This window comes from Cydia splendana, chromosome 21 (genome assembly GCF_910591565.1).
Source record: "Cydia splendana chromosome 21, ilCydSple1.2, whole genome shotgun sequence".
Classification (NCBI taxonomy): Eukaryota; Metazoa; Arthropoda; class Insecta; order Lepidoptera; family Tortricidae; genus Cydia; species Cydia splendana.
Genome location: NC_085980.1, coordinates 12530444 through 12554739, shown reverse-complemented (window position 1 = coordinate 12554739; position 24296 = coordinate 12530444). Strand labels below are relative to the sequence as shown.

Here is a 24296-nt window from a genome sequence, read left to right as displayed (position 1 = left end):
ATTAAATAAGAGAGAATCGTGTTCTCTTTCATCTCAAAAACTTAATGAGTGTCCTCGTAGTATTTTTAAATCGACACGAGTTGCGAATTACTTATTCGCACGTGTATCGTACAACGTTTTACAGTACATATGGCCGTTTAAACTTTAAACATACGCACGAAAAGTGCTATTTTACGCACTAGTGCGGGAAAATAGGACCATATGTACTGTAAACGCGCTTTTCGGGGCGAAACGCTGCGGCGGCGAAAATGATTTAAACGCAACAGCAACGGCAACAGAAAATACAGTTATTTGGGGGAAATTTTCTATTTACCTATGGTTTATATTTAAGTTTAGTTTTTTACAGTAGTTTGTGTTTTTTTAAGGCCTTTTCTTGGTTGTTAATACCGGTAATTGTGTTTGATATTAGTTGTGCCTATAATGAGAAAAGAGAAAGCGAATGGTGATGACCACCAGCTACTTATCCGCTTAATACATACATGATCCTTTTGGCACATGCGACTTTTAAAACCGAGAACATTGCCGTCTACAGATTGCGAGGGTAATATACACTTAGCGCGCCAAATTTTCATTAGCCTGGTAGTGATCTAAATTTAGAGTCCGTATCTTTCGACGACCTTCACCCTGAAATACCTTATTTGGGTCATTCTGTCCTTCTCTAGCCCATTCTCTTTAAAAAAAAGGCCAAGTGCGAGTCGGACTCGCGCACGAAGGGTTCCGTACCATTACGTAAAAAATGGCAAAAAAAATCACGTTTGTTGTATGGGAGCCCCACTTTTTCTCACCTAATTCTTATGATTATCAAAAAATCGAAATAAAGTCAAACGTAGGGGCTTAGGTACCTATGGTGAATATAGATCAAATTATGTAAGAATATTCTCTATAATGTCCAGATTCTCTATAATCCAGAGAGGAATATGGGGTCTACGTTTGGAGAAGCGGCCGTCCCCTTTCCTCCTAAAGCTCGGCAACGGTATATTAGGCGTCCAAAGAGATAATAATTAAAATAACACCCCTAGCTAATAATCAAACCCATAGGCAATAAGCATTATAATTAAAAGTAGAACTAATATTGCGAACGTGCCTTGATTGCCAATCACAAAATTATCTTAACAATAGGAGGCCCGTGGGGTCTGATTCCCTACGAAAGCGAAAATCGAAATTCTGTATGTGCCTCTCTGTCGCTGGTATATGCAAGAGCGATAGAGAGACAGATAACGAAAATTCCTCTCTAAGGGCCTCTGAAGTCTATTAACAAATTCTGATAATCAAAGAGCCCTCACGTCCGGGTGTAATGTGTCCCGGTAGAGACAATAGGGTATTATACTGTATTTAAAATAAATTATTTTCCACCATGCATGAAATAAAGCATCAGATAATTATTAGAAAAACACAGATCTTAGGAGTTATTTTTAAACACAAGTTCTATTTAATAAATCGGATAGAAATATAAAAAGTAGGTGAGTTGACCGTGACGTCACGATGTAATGTTTCATATAAATTCCATATTAGCAAATCGTTTTGACAGCTCTAAAAAAGTAACTGATTTGACTAGTAGGAAAATACTCTATTGGATAATAGGGATTGTTCATTTCTATCCAAAGTTACTCAGTGAAGACTGACATAATCGACTACAGTAGAGTCCGGTTAGTACGACTTCGCATATAACAACCAACCGCTTATAGCGATGTAAGTATAGGCACTTGGTTGGTTTTAGTACAAGCTACTATGAAAGTACAACCGTTTATTACGACTCCGCTTATAACGACCAACCGCTTTTAACGACGGAAATTGAGACAAAATCCGTCCGTCAAATCCGGTTACAACGGCGAGCGACGTAGTTTTTACAAATAAATTGTTGGTAAGAAGCTTACTCCGCCCCGCGCACCCAACTCCCTCGCCCCTTTGCCTATACGCAGTAAGATGAAATAGTCATGTGACTTTACGTAATCTTGTAAACTAAATAAAACCCAATTCCCTGAAATGGTAAACTAAGGTTAATATTAACGTAATTAACGCTAATTAATCATTAGGGTTGAAATTATTTATACCAATTCCGTTAACACCACTCCGCTGCACCAAAAATGCTGGAAAATGTACGATCACTGGTCATAAAACAACGCATCCTAATTGAGTTTGGGTTGAAATGTTTGACAAAAAACTTATTTAATTTTTGATTGTCGATGTACGATTGTCATCTTTATTTATTTTATTTATTTATTTAAGAAACAAACAGTCTTTTATAGTTATTTACACCGTGTTTTTATTGAATTCCGTTAACTTCGGGGTATGGTTAAGTACGTTTAAAAAAACTAAATGGCATAGTTAATTTTGAAAAAAAAAATATTTTTTTGCTTTTTTTTTTCAGAAAAATTAAATTTAAAAGTAATTAAATGTAGCATATAGCGTTGTTGTAACACGGGCATTACATTTAACTAAACCAAACAATTGAAATCTGTGACATATCAATGTCAATTCGAACATCGATCGACCGAGATTTTACTTAAGTTTAGTAGCAAATGTATGAACTCATTCTAAACACTAATCAATATGTAAACCGGCCTTAAGGCAAGTGTACAAGCTTGTAGAGGCCTTATTGGAAAAAAAAAATATTGATTATCTTCGAAATGGAGTTAATTAGAATATCGGTGTCTTTGGGAAAGTTACTTGATTTAAGCTCAGGTATGCACCCTTGAAATTAACGGAAATCAAAAAAAACACGGTGTATAACACTAGAACTTTTCTTAAAACTAGACTTACAGTTTCCTTAATGAAAATATTTTAACATCATGCTTATTAAGTAGTTTCTACATAGTAAAACAGAGCTATTTGTGCGTGCAAAAACAAAACACAAAAAAAAAAGAAAAGAATAAAATTATGAGAATAAAAATATAAGAGTATTATAACAACCTTATGGTATTGTTACTAATTGTTTACAAACTGAATTCTCAGGATTTGTTAACTATTAATAAAGAAATTATAAAAAGCAGTAACATCTAATACTGAGATTATTTCGTTATAGCGCCAATCTAAACATCTTGATTCGATTCCTTTCTATTTTACGGGATTCGAGTAATTTGCGGATGATTGAGTGAGTACGCGTGTGTATGGCTTCTTCTAAGTCTAATAAACACACAAGTCTCTGCATTTAAGACAAAGTGTTGTAAATAAATATTTTAATGAAAATGTTTTTTTTTTCTTTGATTGTTGCATAAGTATTAATAAATACAAAATGATGTAATTATTTTGATTAAAAAAATATTAATATTGGCAGTTCGTTTAGTACGACGTCCGGTTAGTACGACCTAATATCACCGGTCCCTTGGACGTCGTTATAACCGGACTTATATTGTACTGTATATACAGAACGGCAATGGCTATATCGCAATGTACCATACTCCAACAAGCTAAGATATTAGTCGGTGTGTAGGTAGCTTAAAATCTAAGATCATAAATATACGATGCTATATACTAGGCTAGACTAGAAAACCTGCACCAATTTCCTAAAAAAATAAAATTAGTGTTTGTGAAATTGGCTAGCGTGGAGGGAGGCCCATAGACCAAAACTTCTTAATCAATCATAACAGGCCTCTATCTGTCAGTAACGTGTGTACTATCTGATTACGACACAAGAATAATGACTTCTATGACATCGGTTACACGTTAATTCTGGCGTCAGTTCAGTCCGTCAGTCTGGTCAGACTGACGGGAGAATTATCGTGTAACACGCGGACTGATGGACTGATGGTCTGGACTGATGAAAATTTAAATTTTTAGATAATATTCGTCAGTCCATTTTGAATGGCAGAAAACTGATAGGAGACTGATCGTGTAACCTGTTCGTGTCATTCTCGCGTCAGTCACCATATTAGACAAGACTAAATGACTGTGTTGCGTTCTGTGTCCAAACGACGACTGTGTCGTAATTTTATCAGTCTGTTGTCAGTCTGGACTGATCGTGTAACCGTGTCCATTTTCCATCATTCTGGCATCAGTCAAAACTCGAATGGACTGATGGACTGAACTGACGCCAGAATTAGCGTGTAACCGATGTCTATCTTAAAGGCCGGCACAAGGCACAAGCCTCTCGTGTTAAAGGTGCCTACGACGTGGGCGACGGTAATTGCTTGCCATCAGGCGACTTGTCTGCTCATTTGCCACCTATACCTCATCATCATCACCATCATTGGCCATTGCATCTATTGCAGACGATTTCTGGTGTAATGCTCTGGTTTCCTAGGATAGCGGTGCCGTCATATAGCGGCCGTCTCCATACAAAATACTACGACATCCATATTTAGCCGTATTATTTTGTATGGAGACGGCCGCTATATGGTGGCACCGCTATCCTAGGAAAACCGAGCTTAACACCGCCGGAGAGACACCGTTTTTGGTGTCTGCTGAATAGACCGATGCGAGACTGACATAGTCTACCACAGGCCTGACGAAAGAGATTTGCGGAAAACGGTACTGAGATCATAAAAAAATTACAAATGCTAGATTTAGACTACCAACCTCTTTGATTTACACGTCTCTGATAAAAGGCACATCTAAAATTCAGCTCGCGCCATCTCCAGAATTACGACAAAGGAATTCAATCTGTGAGGGACTAATTTAGACCTTATTCAAAAGCTTTCTTATTACTGCTGGCGCTTAAGACGTTTACTTTCAGATTTGTATTAGAATTCAGCTAAAAGGGCGTAACCGCCAGTTGCTTTAAAGGTTAGTTATATACTTCTACTACTTTTTGTTTTGTTCGCTATGCGATATGAATATTATTAATATTTTCTCAGTGTTTTCACGTTTTGTGTAAGTATTTTTAGGTTTTTTTAGGTGGACCAAAATGTTGACGGATTGGTGGCCGCTTTCGGATGAAAGAAGCGCCTGGCGTCCGTTGGCTCGTTGGGTGGATGACATTCGGAAAATCGCGGGGCACTTTTGGATGAGACTAGCCCAGAACCGGGATAAGTGGCGTACACGAAGAGAGGCCTATGCTCAGCAGTGGGCGACTGAAGGGTAGAATGATGATGATGATGATGATCTTTAGGTTTAGGTAGGGCAGGGAGCCATATGACTTCACAGATCGTGGGTGTAATCCACGTAGATTCCAATGAGAATCTTTGGTCTTATGTACTTATGAAATATCATTTGATATTTGCTTAAAAGAAAATATGGTGACTTTCGGATGTCAACTGCAGCTACATTAAGGTAAGGTAAGGTAAGGTACCTACGCCAACAGCGATAATGCAGCGCGACATTACTCAGTAATGCAGGAAACGTACATAAAGTAATTATATCGAGACAAGGAGACGTTTGGATCTCAACTGCAGCTACATTAAGGTTCCTTTTGGATTCATATTTAATTAAACAATCGAGTCTACCGCGATATAATTTCATTGTTTTAACCTTAAATTCCGACGTTTCAGCTGATTTGCACCAGCGGGCTTAGCAAGGTTGTACGACAAGGTAGTTATCACGCAATAGGTGTGGATAAAACGGCCGTTATCGTCGGTTTTATCATCCATACTATGGTTGCAGACGATATATGGAGTTATCCACATTTGACAGCGGTAGATGATAGAAGACAATTTGCATAACATGGTCGTTGGATAAGATGTGGATAATTTGACAGATTGTCCCATTTTGACAGTTCAACTTAGTTAATTTTAACTACGTGCTTCTTAGATGACGATAAGCCTTGTCGTGAAAGCAAAAGTAGTGAATAATCATATTTTAAGGTATAAATTACAGGTAAATATCAGTTTTTCTATGATTATATTGAGAGTTATTAGTTACAATGTTCCGCTGTATATAATATTGTCAATATTTTCTTCGCAGGGAAGTCAAATTTTATTATTCCTACTCGCGGCTGCTGTTGAAGAAAAATATCGTAAACAGCTTTAAGAAACACTTGCAGCCCATTTGATATGACGGACGAAGAGTTTCGGCATATTTATAGAGTGCGTAAGGAGTGTGCAGTGCATTTACTTATGTGCCGAATTTAACGCCGAGCTTCAAAACGGTGATGGGTTACCTACCAAAACATCTCAAAGGTAAAGCTATAAAATTGCAGTGTTTCTTATAAAGTTAATATGTATTCTATGCATAGACCCTATTATATTTGAAATCATTGATTCTATGTAAAACAGACGTCTTAATGACAATGCTACTAAACTCTTCAATACTAGGTACCGGCCTCATTATTATATGTAAAAGTTAGTATGTTAAGATATCTGTTGTACAATCTCTTACTTATGCTACTAACCTACTAACAGAGGTTACTTAAGCTACTATTTACTTCAACATTCATATCCTAACCTCCAGGGGGAAAATCTACTTGACAAAATTAGATTTACAGTACCGGTCAATAACATATCACCTTTGTGTGTTTTTGTATGAACTTGTAGTAGGTTAGTTTGTAGATTTCATATTTTACTAGTCATTTTATATAAATATGCATGTTTTTCCAGAGATGAGACCTAGCTAGATTGATTTTTCGCCCCCGAAAACCCCCATATAGCAAATTTCATCGAAATCGTTGGAGCCGTTTCCGATATCCCCGAAATATATATACATATAAATAAATAAATATACAAGAATTGCTCGTTTAAAGGTATAAGATATTATGAATACTGAAATACTGTGAACTACAATAAGAGACTCAGCATATTACTAAAAAAGCTCTTTAAAAATAATGAAGTTGACCATACATTAAAACAAAAAACCTCTATGAAAAAATCATTACATAGACCAATTTTTCTCATCGCTGGACAAGGAATACTACTAAACTACCTAAAGCTGTGGAAGTCACTCACAAATATATAAAAAAGTTATACCGTAAAAGCATGGAGGTGATATATTATTGGCCGGTACTGTAATTAGGTACTTATTTGTTTTAGGTTCTAACAGTATACACCACACCAGCAGCACACCTACACCAGCAGCAGCAGCAGCAGCTGCTGGTGTGTAACAGTTACACCTGCTAGCTGATGGCAATTAACTACCAACGTGGGACTAGTCAAGATCATGGCTTGTCCATTGGAGCACTACTGACTGGATTGGCCACACTACTGTAAGCCTGAACCTCGAGCAGTTTGTAGATGCTGTAAACAGAAGGTAAGTTCTTTTGAGCACTGAATTAAGTATTAGGCATAAAAAACTGTGACTTTCCACAAGGACTGTCTTAGTAACTTTTCCTTTTTTGAATAAGTATGAGTGCGGCTGTATTATGCATTGAGATATGTACCTACCCATTGTTTGATAGTTATGTATGATAAGTAGTTATCTCTGGGATATATAATCTGGGAATGCAATACTTATTAGGTTTAACTAAGGCACCTAGTTCTAATGTGCTGCCTTGTTTAATGGATATTATTCCTGGCGATTGTTTAGTATATATCTTGAGTGCACTAGACTGCACTCATGTGAAAATACTTACTCCATCGCTGCCACATGAACCTACTTTTACTTATTTCCTTCTTTTTCTTCCAGAAAACTTCTCGTGGATCAAGGGAAAAATTAGAGAAGACGCTCCTAAAAAACTTCCTAAGCATGCAAGCATGCACAAAACCGGCTCTTAATAAGCTTAATAAATACATATTTCGCCTATTACTATGTTTTACTATCACACAAATACCTACCTAATTTACCTATATTTCTATACAAGTAGAGACTAGTAAACATTCAAGACGGATAATCTTCACACAGAACACCATTCCCGGGCATGCTTCAATGTAGGTGTCACTTATTCTTATTTTTCATTTTAGCCTTATGCGTACAAAATTTGTGATATTATAGCTTCTAAATGTAAAATCCGACTCATATGCAGTATAGTACAATGAAAGCATAGGTAATAAAAACATTTTAGGCACGTTCTTACTTAAGAGGAAAGGGAGATGGCCGCTTCCGCTTCTCCATACAAACGTAGTCCTCATTTTCCTCTCTGGATATTGACATTATGGAAAATATTTTTACATAATTTAATGTATATTAACCATATAGCTATGCCCCTACGTTCGAATTTTTGATTATTGTAAAAATTAGGAGCGGAAGACAGATTACATACAAATTTTTAAATGCTTCTAACTCTTATAATAATTAAAAATTAAAAAAAAAGAACAACCGTAGGGGCATGGCTGTAGTTGATGTTGATATGATATACAACAAATTGTATCAAAATATTTAATGTTATTATCCAGAGAGAAAAATGTGGACTACGTTTGTATGAAAAGACGCGTCTAGTGAGTCTGGCGGTGAAAAGGTCAAATAAGAATATTCCTAAATGCTCTATTATGCTAATAAGTCTACTTTAGTGACTATAACTGCGGTCAGACTCAATACGCCAATAACTAATGTTGAATATTAAAAACTATGTTAAATTCCATTTAGGTAGATACAAGAATGACAATTCTCGTCACTTGTGGTGTTGTCAAGTCTTTTTTGTTTACTAAACTCTATAGATAAGTTAACAATTTCGGCTCTGTGCTAGAGAGAATATTATAAATGGGTAAATAAAACAACTATTGCCAAAAAATTAAACAAAGTTTATTTACACATTAAATGTAGGTGTACAAACAAATCATTGGCTGCCGTACCCGGTGTGAAAGTGCCCATCATGCCAGCAGCTTTATCGCTGGATTACTATGAAGTATGAACAGCTTTTGTACCAGGAACGTCATATGGCGCCCGGGACAGGCACCAAATTTGCGCCTCCCCCCCCCCCCCCCCCCCTCTCCGAAACGAAATGGGACCAACCCCTAAGTCGCGAAAAAAAATTTGGCTGTTTCATACATTTTGGCTGGTCCAATTTCTATGGGAGGGTAAACTATTTTTTTCGCGATTTCGAGGTTGGTCCCGTAGCAAAAGTTACTCAGTATAATCCCAAAACCTCCCTGGCAACGGGAATGTAGTTATTTTTTAGCCATCCTGTATAGTGTATAGGAAGCCTCAGTAGTCCACATATCGATGAATGTCGTCGATAGACAACATGTCACAGATATGCAGCAGCAGCTATTGAAGCAGGTTCCGTCAACTACGGCTCATATGCGCCTGCCGGACAAAGGGCTAGCGATCCACTTGCATAATAGGTAGTCTATTGGACAGTCCATAAGATGGTAACTTCGACAGGAGACCCCTAACGTAAGACGCGCTAACACTGGACACAACTCTGAAGCACTTGGCCCGCTCGCCTTATAAAACGAAAGCATAGCAACTCCCGCCGAATATCCCTCTGCTTGATAGAAGTTTCTGGCATAGAGTATTCACACTACGGGATGGTGGGCGGTAGGGCGCTACCGTCGTCTTTCAAGGTCGAGTTCGATGCAAAAAGAGTTCCTAAAAGATCGTCTTTCTCTTTTGCGCTGTGGGCCAGATTACCATCCGCATTTCACACTTCACAGTGGTGGTAAATACGACTGACAAAAGTTTCCCTGCTGCCTCAGTTTCGCCACTGAGCGGGGGCCCTTACCATTCTGTCTGATTCGACGGCCTAACTTACGTTGTAAAACGCTTAATGATAATACTAATGAACTGAAAAGGTTGTTTGTTGTTTTATTTGTGGATAGGTATGACACATATATATATTTTTGGAATGGTCTTCTCACTAGCTTTTATTTGATATCCATATTATTGTAGTATTGCTATTTCATAACTGCTCATCTATAAGTTTCGTTTCCAATATAAATAGAATGCTTAACGGCGCAGAAAAGATCAACATTCCTCTCAGACCTCCAACAAAAAGGGGCCAAACTGAAAACCAGCGCTGGACGCCAGTCTAGCACATGCTGAGCTTGGTACCCACGGCCAACATGTCTTGCTAAGTGTAATTACCTATGTATAGAGTAGACAATAAGTTAGTACTTAACCTAGAATAACTTAGTACATACTTATCATAGAATTTATATGTAGGTATATGGTTTGTATTCCTAATATTTTTTCTACCATCAACTTATCATGTTTTGGCAATGGAGCATTCCATGCAATTGTCTACCGTTTGTCCCGTAGAAATGCAGATTTTCTGGAGATTTGCAGGTATAAGAGTTTCCTTTTCTATGACAAATGGTCAAACATGCACGGAAAATTAATCGCTTGCTTTAAATGGCGAAAAAAAAAGTCGCAACACAGGAAATAAAATGCGTTTGTACGGGACAGCTCGTGGAATGCTCCAATAAAGTGATTTCATTTCATATCATAAACTGATGAGGGCATTCAGAGTGTAGCCTTGAGGTTGCCAAGCCAAGCAACCAAGTCAGGTGTCACGGTCTTCAGGTCCTCAACAGGCCCAGGAGTGGAGGAGGAGTGGAGTAGGCAGCGTTGGAAGATATGCTAAGTGGTCTGTATTCTGCATTCGCAAAGTGGGAAAGCCGTCTACCTCCATTTGTGTGGCTGAATTGCAGCGGCCATGTCCGGTTCTCAGGCGGCACCAGATTTTCCGAGGAAGGTCAAACCCTTTTGGTTTTTTAGTTGGGTCAGATATACAGCAACTCCGAGCTGCCGAAGCTGACCATTCCGCTATCCACCTATCCGAAATATTAAAGCTGCTCAGGCTCCCAGCTGTAGCACAGGGTCGGCGGGCAGTCGGGCGGCAGAATTCCTCGTGGACAGGCATTGTGGGGTTATTCGTGATATTCTCAGCCTCCCTCTTCAACGCCTTGAGTCGTCGGATGTGAGGAGGGGCAATGTGACTCAATGCCGGCAGCCAGTGGCGGTTGTAGATCGGATAGTGCCTGAGATGCATCGCTTGGTCTCGTTGAGCTTAACGTCCAATCTATGAGTATGTGCACTTTCAAGCCTCCAATATGTTATGACTGAAACAGAAACAAATTATATTAGATGAGGTCAGGCGCAGGCTAGTACTTACAGCGGTTCATTGGCAAATTATGTGAAATTAATGTCACTTTTAGAAAGCTCTCGTTTTTAAGCCAGGGGGATTTTTTTGTTACAGTTGTCCAAATTATCGATAGAAAATAAATTGAATTTTGTTCTAGTAATTATTTATCCGTTATTAAAGTTGTATTATGTATCAAGTGTAGTTCTGTACCACTTGCGTCATAAAAACAAACCAACCAACACCTTATTTATCAAAATGTATCTCAGATATTCTATGCTAGGGTAATATACGACACAAACATACCCACACACATACATAGGCTGCTAAAATTATTCCCATAGTCAGGTATAGGTACAATAGACCACTTTACCAAACACAAAAAAAATATTCCAGCTGCCAGCAGTAAAGAAACCAGCTTCTACTCCCAAGCCCTAACAATATAAATAAGTTTTTGGCAAAAATATAATTTTTGGTACAAGCTTTTATCGCTGACTGTACTTTTCTTTCAACAGGCAACTAATACTCCATGAGTCCATTCTAACAACACCAAGCACAATTAGTTTGCGTTGTTTTATCACAGTGTTCCCATGGCCACCTCATGTCTCCATCATCAGATCAGCTCCATGTCATCATAATATTGCAATTGTCATCCGATTTACATATTGTTATGTATGCAAAATTTCAGCTCAATCGGAAATCGGGAAGTGGGTCAAACTTAGCTGTCAAATGTATATGGCCAGCTTTAGTGCTAACATAACTGTTCCTAGTATTCCTATATTACCTACATGTTATAAGTAAGAATATTGTACGAGTAGGTATTATATTTTTTATAATCTTAGTAGAATAGGTACTAATACAATTTATTTGTATTGAATAAGGCCGGCGCCCCACTGCTGCGCACGCTACATCCACGGCCCACGTTTTAATACAAACCGTGGGCAAGCCCACGAAATTTTGTATAGGAACGTGGGTCGTGTACATAGCGTGGGCAGCAGTGGGGCGCCGGCCTAACTCTTGCAGGGAATTTGTAAGTTACTTGTGGGTATGGCTACTTTATTTATTTAATTTATAAACTTTATTGCACAAAAATATAGAATTACGTAAAAATGGCGAACTTAATGCCAAAAGGCATTATCTATCACCTACTAGTCAACCATAGAAACAAATATGTGACGTTCCACGGCAAAAGGTACCTTATGGCGGCTGGCGCTTACGTCGCATAGCGCCGCAATAATATTGGAGCGGCGTTAATAGTTAATAGCGTAAGCGCCAACCGCCATAAGGTACCTTTACCCGTGGGACGTCACATATAAACACTAAAGGTTGGTGCAAAAACCAATCAAAAAGCAAATGCAGTAGGTATATCTTAGATATACATACTAACATAAACATACATATATGTTATAAAAATAAATGTACTAATATGTATATGGGATGATAGACACTAGACGAGACATTTAGCAGATAACTACCGAGCATGACTACTCAAAAAACAAATTTTCTTGGGGCTTGTCTTACAGATAGAGGGAGTGCATTCCATAGATAGGTTGCCTGAACGGCAAAACAATCATACATAAAACGGTTATGAAGAGGAAGGACTTAAAGTTTAAGTGAGCGGGACATCCGGAACGGGCATAAAAACTAAATACTTATTAATAATATTTTATCTTTATGTCTTAGATTTATGGCATAAAGTGTGTCTTTTTCTTTTTCAATAAACTTTTATTCTTGCTACAAAACCAGCTTCTAGAATATACAAACAGAGTAAAAAAATATATAAGTTTTTAAAGTGAGGTCTACGGGTTTCAAAGATTTTAATATTTGTTAGAACCCTTAAGTATGCACTTTTTATGCAGTGTGAATAAATGTACTTATGCATAGGTACTGTTGTAGTGTAACTTTTACACATCCTTGTTGCCAAATCAACTTCCTGCAATTATAGTAGTGATAGAACAGGTTTTTAACAAACTTTTGTCACTTAGTAGAACATAATAGATAGAATGAGAAGAAATAGATATTAAGTGTCAATAATATTAAAAGGCACCAGAAACTTTTCATGATTTTAGTTTAAGAAAGGTGTACTTACATCTTCAATCCTTTCTTCTAGATCTTAGAACTTGTGTGCACTGTGCAGCATTGCATTTTGTATCTCTGGGTTCCGAGAGGCTCATGAATCTCCCTGTAGGTGTAGGCGAACAGGGGATGCTGAGTTATATATTTGGCTAGCATTTTCTTGTGCGCTGAAGCATCGACTGAAATTAAACATATTCATGACAAAACCAGTTAATGATCAAACGAACTATAACTTTTTCTATAAATAAATTAGAGAAACTTACATTTTGGGTGGCATTTCCTTTAGTTTACACAGCAAATCAGTATTTTTCTTCGACTTGGTTTGTATTTTCACTAAATTCACTGAATCATGCGCGTACGCGATGCTTGTCAATGTCAAGTGAATTGTCAGTTGAGAAAACACGATTATCCGTGCATGTTATAATGTAAGTCAATTTGTATAAAGCTGTCACTCATTTAAACATTTTTCAATTTGGAAGTGTAGTAATAAAACTAACTATTCGTTTTCAAACATCGTCCGACACACGTCCGACATTTTAATAAAGCCAGGCATTAAATGGATTTTTCATAAACTCTAGGCATAGACAATCGTGGTCACTTACGAATGATAGTGGATAACTTTATACGATATCGACGTGGTATTCTTATCGTAACCCGTAACCATGTTCAGCAAAACGATAAAAATACGACTATCGTTAAAAGACGACAGTAGATTCCACGCGCAATATGATATAACCTTGCTAAGCCCGCAGCTGTGGTCACGGAAAGACTGACGACCCAGCAAATGTCAACGGAGATATAAATAAACCCTTATAAGTAAACCCGTTTGTGTAATATGTGTACAAAACGCGAGATTTTAAAGCGTTTGGATTCAGTCTACATTAACATTACTTCTGGCGGCTTAGCACGGTCGCGTTTTTATCCCTTGTCACCATGCCTGTCACGTTCTAACAAGTATGTAAGTGCGAAAGGGACGCGCATAGTGATAGTCGATAAAAATGGAACCGTGCTGAGCCCGCAGCAGTATTGCAGGAAACGTCAAAAAAGTAATTATATCGACACATTTAAGTATTTTAAACTTGACGTTGCCTGTTTTCTACTGTTGTGTCCTCCTATTTTTATCTCATTGTATAAGTAGGTACAGTCAAAAAAGTTTAATTTCCGTACCATTCCGTTTGAATGACAATGAATATCAAAGTCGCTAGGGACCACATACTACTGTCACTGTGACAAGCTGATAAGGTACAAAATGGTACTGTAATTAAATTCCTTGACTACTTATACCTATAGTCCGACAAGAAATTTTAGAAAATTATTGAGGGCGCCACTTCCTACGTAACTGTCACATTTTTGACGTAAAATGCTTAAACATGGCAACAATTCAGTATGGTATTTGTTTGTTCCATTTTATTTAATTTCTACTATTTTATGTCGCACTATACACAGTATAGCTTAGAGCATTTTAATAACCGGAGTCGCCTTTAAGAGCTTACCCCTGTGCCGAAAACCTTGCACAATTGTGCAAACTTTTGTATGGACTGACGTTTATCTGACATGGCTATTTGTACGTTACGTACAAATCATGTAGAAATAGATGGCTAATTCTACACGTGCCCCTCCCCCGCAAAAATCCGTAGACTGTTTTCTTTTCTTTTGTACAGAAAATGACAGCCAAGGCATCTCCAGTTACTAAATGCTCTAAGTGAATAGGCAATACGGGCTAGACGTATATTATACTCTAATCGAATTAGCTACTGCCGACTGTACTGTACCCAATTTGCATGTAAAATCCATGAAAGACAGAAAACAACTTTTTACAGTAGGCCGTAACGCCCCAAACCGGGTGAAAAAACCTTTTATGTTAATTCGATGCGCCTTTTAAATAGAGTAGGACAAGATTCGTCGTTCTCTTAGATTATTTGGCTCGGATCTATACATTTTGTTTCAGAAAATAGGATGAAAAAATCGGCCAAGTGCGAGTTGAACTCGCGCACGAAGGGTTCCATACCATTACGCCAAAAAAGCCAAAAAATCACATTTGTTGTATGGGAACCCCACTGAAATATTTATTATATTCTGTTTTCAGTATTTTTTTGTTATAGCGGCAACAGAAATACATCATCTGTGAAAATTTCAACTGCCTGGCTATCACGCGCCATGAGATACAGCCTGGTGACAGACAGACGGACAGTGGAGTATTAGTAATAGGGTCCCGTTTTTACCTTTTGGGTATGGAACCCTAAAAACTGTAGTTTTGGAGGATACTAAGTCTGTTATAATCAATAATATAATATTCTACATGGTGTATTCTTTCCTATACAAATCCACGCGTATGAACTCGCAGGCAACAACTAGTATGACCATGATAGATCTACTTATGTAGAATTAAGAACGAATTTTCCACCCTAGCTGGTAAAGTGTGTTTCTGACAGTGTGAATATAAAGAAATCATTTCCGAACCGCCGAAGTGAAAAACGAAATTCAATTTAACGGTTGATTGGTTAATGTATTCTCAATTCTGAACATGCTTGAATGTTGGGGTTTTATAAATTAATTGGAATAAAATATCGATTTTATCGAATATAATCGCCTTTTTCACATTCGACCTCATTTGCTAGCTAGTTGTATTGTATGTATAAAACTCCCGTGAGACGAATAAATATGGTGTTCCATACATAAAAACTATGAAAATTTGCATAATATTGAAATTATCGTCAGTGGAGGTACACGTCAGTATCTACACCGGGTCAGAAAACGGTATTTTCACCTCAGCAGCTCGAACAAGGGTACTTTGCTTCTTAAAAACAGTGAGCAAAATGCGATTTTGCTCACTGAGTGAGACAAAATGACATTTTAAGTGACCTTTATAGTCAAATGTCATTTCAACATGCGGGGTCTAATACAAGTTCGATATACTTGGGTTCTATTATCTCTGTCCCTCTAGGTATGTTCTCACTGCTTAGGGTGAAAAATTTTGTGTACTACACGAGATCAAAGTTATTTACATCTCGTGCGCTTTTGAATCTACGCTCAAGATTCTAAATTATAGAATCTTTCGCTTGCACGGGACTCAAAATAAGCACTCGAAGAAATATCAAACTTTGATTGATTGTTTTACAAATAACTATTGCTTCATACAAAAATACCGGTGTTCTTACGTTCTTTTTCATTATTTGGTTTATTATATCATTTTTAATTGGACAATCTAACAATATAACAATTTTACCTAAAAACATGATTCAGTCCTACGTAGGAAAGAGCATAAAATAATTCTAAATATTGCGCTATTTCGTTTTTTTAAATACCGTTTCGTCCGAGCCCTGAGAGCCTACCGCGAACCACGTTCGACGTGTTGCCTTCCTGTCACACTTACGTACGAATTTACAAGTGCAACAGAGAGGGAACACGTCGAACGTGGTTCGCGGTAAGCCCTCTGACCCTACACGTAGCTGGATTAGTAGAAACAGTGCCGTCGGTACTCTAGGCGAAGCTCCTCAAACACGGACCGAAACATGTCGAGCGTTTTATTCGACATTATCGTGATACGTGAGTAACCCGTTTAAAATAAATTTAATATATTAGTGTCTATTACACACATAAACTTTACTTAGTACCTATTTAATCGCAGAATATCTAGTAAATAGGTAAACACACAGAAAACGGTGTTGTACATGGTGGAACATTTTTAGGGACTGAGCTGAAAGGATAGTGTTATCTAAGTGATCTACAATCGAGTTATTATAATCGTAAAGCTGGATTAAAAAGTAAAACAAAATCATTAAAATAAAATATTTTAAATTGACACATGTCATGTCATTGATAGGATATTCTTGTTAGGGTTGAAACACAGGTTTTTACACTAATGTTTAACGAACTGTATCTCAAAAACGGTTAGAAATATTAACGTGATTAATAATCGAAAAATGAAGTACGTAGCCTAAACAATTCCCCGTTTGCATAAAAGTCCCTCGTTCTGTTCCACCCGATATACACATAATATTTTAGTACCTACACTTGTTTTCCGAGCACTCGATACGCTCTATTAGTACTGAAGTGCTTTCTAGCCACGTACGTACCTATTCTAAAACCTTAACAACGACTTCGTACTTCAGAACCACTTTATGTTTGAGCTCTGATTCTATTGTAATGTTAGAAGTTTTATTAAACTCAAGTTTAGCCTGGTATAACTAGTATTCCCCCTAACTAACTAACTAGTATTTTCCTTGACACTGCGGGGTTGCGTAATGCATCGCAACCATAATGTGATTTGTAGTGTTTAGTTTTAAAATATATTTTTATAATATGTATATGCTGGTTTTAAGGTATTTATGTATGGGCCACTAGTTGTCTGAAATAAAGACTTTCATTCTCATTACCCGAGCCTCTTGGGTAAAGTCCGAAAATTTAAACAACATTAATCTGTATTCGGCGTTTTTTGAAGCTGGGTAATGTTAGGTGTTGCATCATCACGTTTGACATTACCCTCCCAGGCGGCTTAGCACGGTCGCGTTTTTATCCCTTATCACCATGCCTGTCACGTTCTAACAAGTATGTAAGTGCGAAAGGGACGCGCATAGTGATAGTCGATAAAAATGGAGCCGTGCTGAGCCCGCAGTGTTGGGTAGACCTAGATGTATACCGGTAAGCCTAGATGTTTACAATAAAATCATACTCTATGAAGGGTAACTGAAAATAAACGATAATTATATATGTTTTCCTATTCTTTTTTCTAGTAAACCTACTTTAACAGGAAGGATTTGGTTAGAGTCTGCCCCTGATCTTGAAAATCTAGTTTCTCTGTGATTTTTTCATAGCATTTGCTCTTGCCAAAACGTGTAAAAACCGTCATCACTACAACTTATAAAACAAACTCCCCCGCCGCGTCTGTCTATGTGTATGTATGTTCGCGATAAACTCGAAAACTACTGAACGGATTTCACCTATCAATAAAGTGATTCTCGAGAAAGGTTTAAGTGTAAAATTTGATAAGGTGTTGTGTAACCCGTGCGAAGCAGGGGCGGGTCGCTAGTTAATTATAAAACTTTGCTTCATCCGCTCTTAAAATAAATGTAGGGATCAGATTATATTGGAAAAGAGTACATCTGACAATGTTTTGCGATTGTGGTAGGTTTAATTTAATTCACTTGGCTGTATCTTATCTCTACAAGTGTTAAGTGCTGGCTTACTGATAACGCAGCATTGAACTACTTAGGTTAGGTTTAACTGTATAGTTATGGTACTTAGGTATATGAAAATTTACTGTTGGTATTAAGGTAGGCAAAAATAAAAAAAGTTAATATCTATTTTTACAAAAAGTAGAGTGGGGTATTTCATAAATAACGTGTAAGTATTCGGGCGTTTCGTACCTATGTTAGATAATTCCGCAAATCACCCAAAATTCCATAATAATAAGAAGCTTATAGGGAAAATAATGAAAATATGTAGGTATTCTTAGTAAAAGCGAAATCCAAATCGAAGTAGGTAACAATATGCACAGAATACTAAACTAACCAGACTTTAGGGCTGATTTAGACGGCGCGCGAACTCGCATGCGATTTTAGTTACATTGCGGACTGTTGGTTACGTCCAATTCAACCGACCGATCAAAACCCGCAATGTAACGAAACTCGCATGCGAGTTCTCGCATCGTCAATGAGCCCCAGCTCCATATTATCGCATGGAGACTTCGATAGTCTTTTGTTTAATGCACGAATGTAGACAACCTGAGTCAACACTGCTAGTAATGTTTTATCTTTGCTTGGTACCTACATACTACAAAGTATAAAACCGTTGTTCCTCTGTGATATTTCTTTACTCTTGTATAAAGTGGTGAGTTGGTGGTGACTATTAAGATTGGCAAAAACTGTTATTTAGTGTCACTCTTCTTCTTTTATTCAGTGACCCATATAACAGTAGAGTATTTAAATATTTAGTTATGGGATATTGAATTTTTTGTTAGTCGTTAGGTACACTCTGGCGTAGTTATGTAAACCGTTAGAATTTATAGTTGTTAGAGCTCTTTCCCACTGACGTCCAGTTTCTTGCGGGTACGGTTTTCTGCAGGATCCCGTTTTAGTAGTATACGTGCTACTATAGTAAGGTTCACACGAGCATTCCATTTGCGGGATACTACAGAAAACTGGATCCTGCAGAAAGCCGTACCCGCAAAAATGGACGTCAGTGGGAGGGAGCTCTTACTTGGGATGTTCAGACTTCTGTGCTGTAAAATAATAGCAGTCTAATACAAAAGTGGCAATAAAACAAGTGCTGTCTGGTATCGTAGTGACGTGTGACATTTATACGAATAGTCGCAGTTGCGTCATTCATGGCACGCAATAGTTAGGTGAAGTTTAGGTTCGGCCTTGTAACAATGATTTCAAAAGTACGAAGTAATATAATAGGTCTATGCTTTATAAAGATCCGTTTGACACGATGAAAATATATCATACATATTACTACTAATACTAATAACACTAATACTACTAATACTAGTGGCTCTGTGAGCTGTAGACCTCGCGAGCTGAGCTTAAAACTGAGTAAATGTATGGCTTCGTTGTTTAGAAGAATTTAGAGAATCTAATTTGACAATTAAAACCTTAACTATCGAACCTGCTTACAAAATTCGGGAATTGGTTTAGAAATGCGACCAGTAGAGTAGAACAGATGGACATACGAAACAATTTTTGGCTAACAGTAAATAAAAGGTCATTGCTAACAGGCCAATTCAAACGTACACTGATATCAGAATGACGTCTAACTGATGTCATTTAGTTATCGTGCATTTCGCTGGTTCTTGTCCGTACATGTATTGGCGCAAGCGAGACGCACGATGACTACTAAATAACATGATAAAAATATCATTCCGATGTCAGACTACGGTCGGTGCCCCAACTTAAGTATCCACGTCGCCATACTAATTGTATAGAAAAGTGGATAGAGTTAGACCAAGAAAAGTCTGCAGAGATTTTGACAGCACACGCAGTGCCAATGTTATTTGTGCCAGTGTCAAAATCTCTGCAGACTTTTCTTGGTCTAACTCTACTTATGTTAGGGAACCAACATTACCTTTTAATTAGCCTGTAAACTGCAACTGAGAAGCTTCGTGCGCGTTTGGTTTGCCAGTCTTTTCAGTCTTTGTTCCTCCTCGAGTCGCAATAGAAGGAGTTTCATGCTTTTAATTTTAGTCGAGTAAGAATTTAAATATCTAACTAATCTAAATTCTAAAGAGAATAGATTGTATAGGGGACGTGCATGAACTATAGGGGGCAGCACAGGAGCCGTCAGATCTTTGGCGCGAAGCGTAGATGTGTAGTTTATGATTCCGATGTAGCCCACAAGATGGCAGAACCTACTATGCACAAGAAAACGTACCTACGAGAACGGTTGATGGTAGCACTTGCTTTGGCAATGTACATGTGCACATATGTGTCCGATTCAGGCCACCAGATGGCAGGCCCTCCAACGCGCACGGTCCCTATAGGGGGCGTGCGTGAACTATAGGGGGCGGCATAGGAGCCGTCAGATTTTTGGCGTGAGGCGTAAATGTGACGTTTATGCTTCCGATGTAGCCCACAAGATGACAGAACCTATACTATGCATTGCTATGCAGCTATGCATAAGGAAACGTACCTACAAGAACGGTAGATGGTAGAACTTGCTTTGGCAATGGACATGTTTCCGATTCAGACCACAAGATGGCAGACCCTTCAACGCGCACGGTCCCTATAGTAGAGGGTTATTGTCGTACTAAATTTTGTAGTCACTGTAAATCAGTGCTGTAAATTTACTGCCATCTTTCGATACAGGATTAAAATGAAAATGAATAAAAAATATCAATAAATGTATATATGTATGGATAAAAGGTATAATTAACAAATACAACAGAGAAGATAACGTAAATGTAACCTAAAATTAAAACTACCTACAAAACTAAACTAACATTAAAATAAACCTACTTAAAAATTAAACAACAATAGAAAAAATATGAAAGGCCTATGAAAGGTCCCCCAAGTCTGAAAAAAATAAATGATTTTTTTTATTTTTAGAACGCCATATGATTTTGACCCATGTTCTTTTACTGATATGAGTAAAAATTGTTAAATATAAAATGGTGTCGCCATCTAGACGAGTATAGAGGCCAAAGGTATGGCGCCGTATATTCAAGAATCAAATTTTCTTTAAAGCGCAAAAAGCCATCATCTCTTGCAAAAATTAAACGAATACGCTTAGCCCGCGCTTGATAAATAAAAAATACGATATTTTTTCATTTTTTCAAAATAACATAATAAAATAAAAAACAACAATTGATACGAAATTTAAGTATAAAAAAAATACAAAAAGTTGTGTAGCAGCATACAATTACTGGGGATGGAACCAGGGACCTCCCGATGCAAACAAAAAAAGCGAACGTTTGCAAAATGCGCCATGATAGTTCTTACTAAAGCTGACGAAATTTAGCTACTCATTCTCAAGTAAAAACGAAATATCTAAATACCGCCAAAACCAGCGATACAAATTTTCTGAATTTTTGGACATTTAATCTATAAACATATATCAAAAAGAAAAAACTCTTATGATATCGATACGATTATTTGTTTAAGCGCTAGGTATCACGACTCCACCATTTTTAACAATTTCCAAAAACCGGATTGACAAAAAAAAAATTATTTAGTCATAGAATCTGGTCACAAAATTTCATGAGAATCGGTTAAGAATTGCGACATGTAGAGGAGAACATCCGGAAATACAAAACTAAATATCTAAATACCGCCTAAACCAGCGATATTTTTTTTCTGCATTTTTTCCTATTAACTCTGTAAACATGTCTCAAAAAGAAAAAACTCTTATGATATCGATACGACTATTTGTTTAAGCGACAGGTATCACGACTCCGCCATTTTAAAAAAATTCCAAAAACCGGATTGACAAAAAAATTTTATTTAGTCATAGAATCTAGTCACAAAATTTCATGAGAATCGGTTAAGAATTGCGACCTGTAGAGGAGAACATCCGGAAATACAAAACTAAATATCTAAATACCGCCTAAACCAGCGATAATTTTTTTCTGCATTTTTTTGCTATTAACTCTGTAAACATGTCTCAAAAAGAAAAAACTCTTATGATATCGATACGACTATTTGTTTAGGCGACAGGTATCACGACTCCGCCATTTTTAAAAATTTCCAAAAACCGGATTGACAAAAAAATTTTATTTAGTCATAGAATCTGGTCACAAAATTTCATGAGAATCAGTTAAGAATTGCGACCTGTAGAGGAGAACATCCGGACATACGAAAGCAAATTGCTCGAGTCAAAACGTAGACCTTCGCTACGCTTCGGTCAACTAGTAGTAGGTACTTATTAAGTTCTTAGCGAAGGACTTAAGACCCGAAATGCACTTTATTGTGAGGTCTAAAGATAAGCAGCAAGGAGGGCACACTAATTGTTAAAGTGTGTTAAAAGCGAGCAGGAGGACTGGACGCCAAACAGTGTATGTCTATGTATGCTCATTCTTAGCGAAACTAAGGCAACCAAATAATTTCGCATTACTGATTGGGCCGAATTTTATCTCGTAATTGAATTTACTTTTCATTACATTTCTATAAAATTTGGGTGGTGTGAAAGGGTTCCTCATTCTGGGCGATATTAATACGCAACCCTAAAATGGGACAAAAAAAAATGTAGTTTTCCCTAGAGCATCCTAGAGTCACAAAAATACCATACGTTTTCGTAACTCAGAGGAAGATCTTTTAGGACATACGCTGAAATTCCGCTTAAGTATATTTGTACAGAATAGAGAACTCTATCTATCGACCAAGTTTTATCGACATCCGACAAAAAAAATTAAAAACGGCCCAATCACGACATTGTTCATATTTCGCTATGAAATAGTCCGAAATCATATACTCGTATTAACACTCATGTCATAAATTTTATTTCAATTATCACTCACCTTAACGGGCGATGATGACAGCCATAACTGGAACAGGTCTGACGTAACCGATGTACTCCTCGCTTGATGCTGCCGCGGCGAGAGCGGCCCAGTCGACGTCAAACTATGCAGTCTATTCACTTCTTCACTACTCGCACATTCCCTAATATACCTCTCTAACACTTTAGGACTAGTTTCAATCAACTTCTTCAACTCTAACAAGTCTTCATCAGCACATTCAGGCGAAGAACTCACGATCACTTCTTTATACTCCTCCGCGTGCATTATGAGTTCATTAGTAGCTAAAACGTCATATACAACACTATTGCCTAAGTCTGGACTAGAATCTATTTCTGTAAGGTAATCATTATCACATTTTTTGTCCGGTTCACAACCATTCTGTTCAGTTATCTCGACTATCATGACTGGTGGGTTCTCTTTTAACATATTATTATTCTCAGTCACTTCTCTATTTATTTCTTCAGGTAGTTCGTAGACTAGCCTCATCAGTTCGTTTGATCTTTTTCTTTTGTCTTCTTCTATGGTTTTGTGTTCATTTCTTTTGTCTTCTGCGAATTTGGCGCAGTCCTTTTTGGCGTCTTGTTTCTTTTTGCCATCGAGAGGGGTTTCGGAGGTCATGGCGTCGTTCAGGTGGCGGGTCGGGGCGCTACGGGGGTGTTGACCCACATTTCTTCGTAGATTTTAGACTTTCAGTACCTGGGAACAAGGGAAATGATATTTAGACTATTTATAATACTTAGGTATGGAGTATAATAAAGAAGTTACACAAAAGAAAATGTTTTGAATGACAATGCTCTGCAAAGTCATTTAATATGATAATAATGTAAGAACAAATGGTCCTAATACGAACAGTCGGTCTAGCATGAGTTGCGTTCTCGCGCGCGACTTCATACATCTAGTGCGACTTCAAGTATGGACTCGCGCGCGAGAACGCAACATGCTAGACCGCCAGGTTGCGCTCCATATAGCAATCCCTACTGTAACTAAATGCGTTTTTAATAGCTCATAGCCTTCTTTCTGTAAACACAGCTTAGAAGTTTAGAAGCCATCATGCCGAGTCTTGCCAGCGGCATTTTTCACTAAAGACTTGTATATGCTTAGCTCCAACCAACCGCCTTTAATCTACGTTAGAAAACGCCCCACTTTTACCAAGATATTAAAAATAAATCAGTTTGCTTATGATATTTGCTTACTCCGTATATTTTCTTTCATAAACAACATATAACTAAGTAAATATAAGACACGCGCTCAAGCGTCGTATGATTACATTTTTAATAGAATCACTTCGCTACTCGCTAGTCAGCTGCCGATTTTCAATTCCGAATTCCGATTCAGGTGAACGTCTATTCACGATTTCCGGACTCCGTCACAATGGAATGGACTTCCATTTCGAATAACCTGCGAATTCAGGTAGTTTACTTGCGACTATTTAGATCAGATTCC

General features: G+C 37.5%; 1 protein-coding gene and 1 long non-coding RNA gene across 3 annotated transcripts in view; one reads left to right on the top strand and one right to left on the bottom strand.

Annotated features, from left to right (window-relative positions):
- LOC134801012 (cGMP-specific 3',5'-cyclic phosphodiesterase-like) overlaps window positions 1-24296 on the bottom strand; it is a 195549-nt gene that overhangs the window by 91965 nt on the left and 79288 nt on the right. The window contains exon 1 of one of the 2 annotated variants that reach the window (XR_010145621.1): window positions 22854-23636. Coding sequence is in view for 1 of the 2 variants with exons in the window: in XM_063773511.1 (XP_063629581.1) it covers window positions 22854-23471 (618 nt within the window). In the remaining variant the exon portion in view is untranslated. Of the gene's footprint in view, window positions 1-22853; window positions 23637-24296 lie in introns of those variants that run through there. The other variant, XM_063773511.1, reaches the window with a different exon arrangement.
- LOC134801240 (uncharacterized) lies at window positions 5965-7606 on the top strand. The gene is made up of 3 exons (XR_010145651.1): window positions 5965-6053; window positions 6900-7116; window positions 7492-7606. It is a non-coding gene; the product is annotated as an uncharacterized LOC134801240 (long non-coding RNA).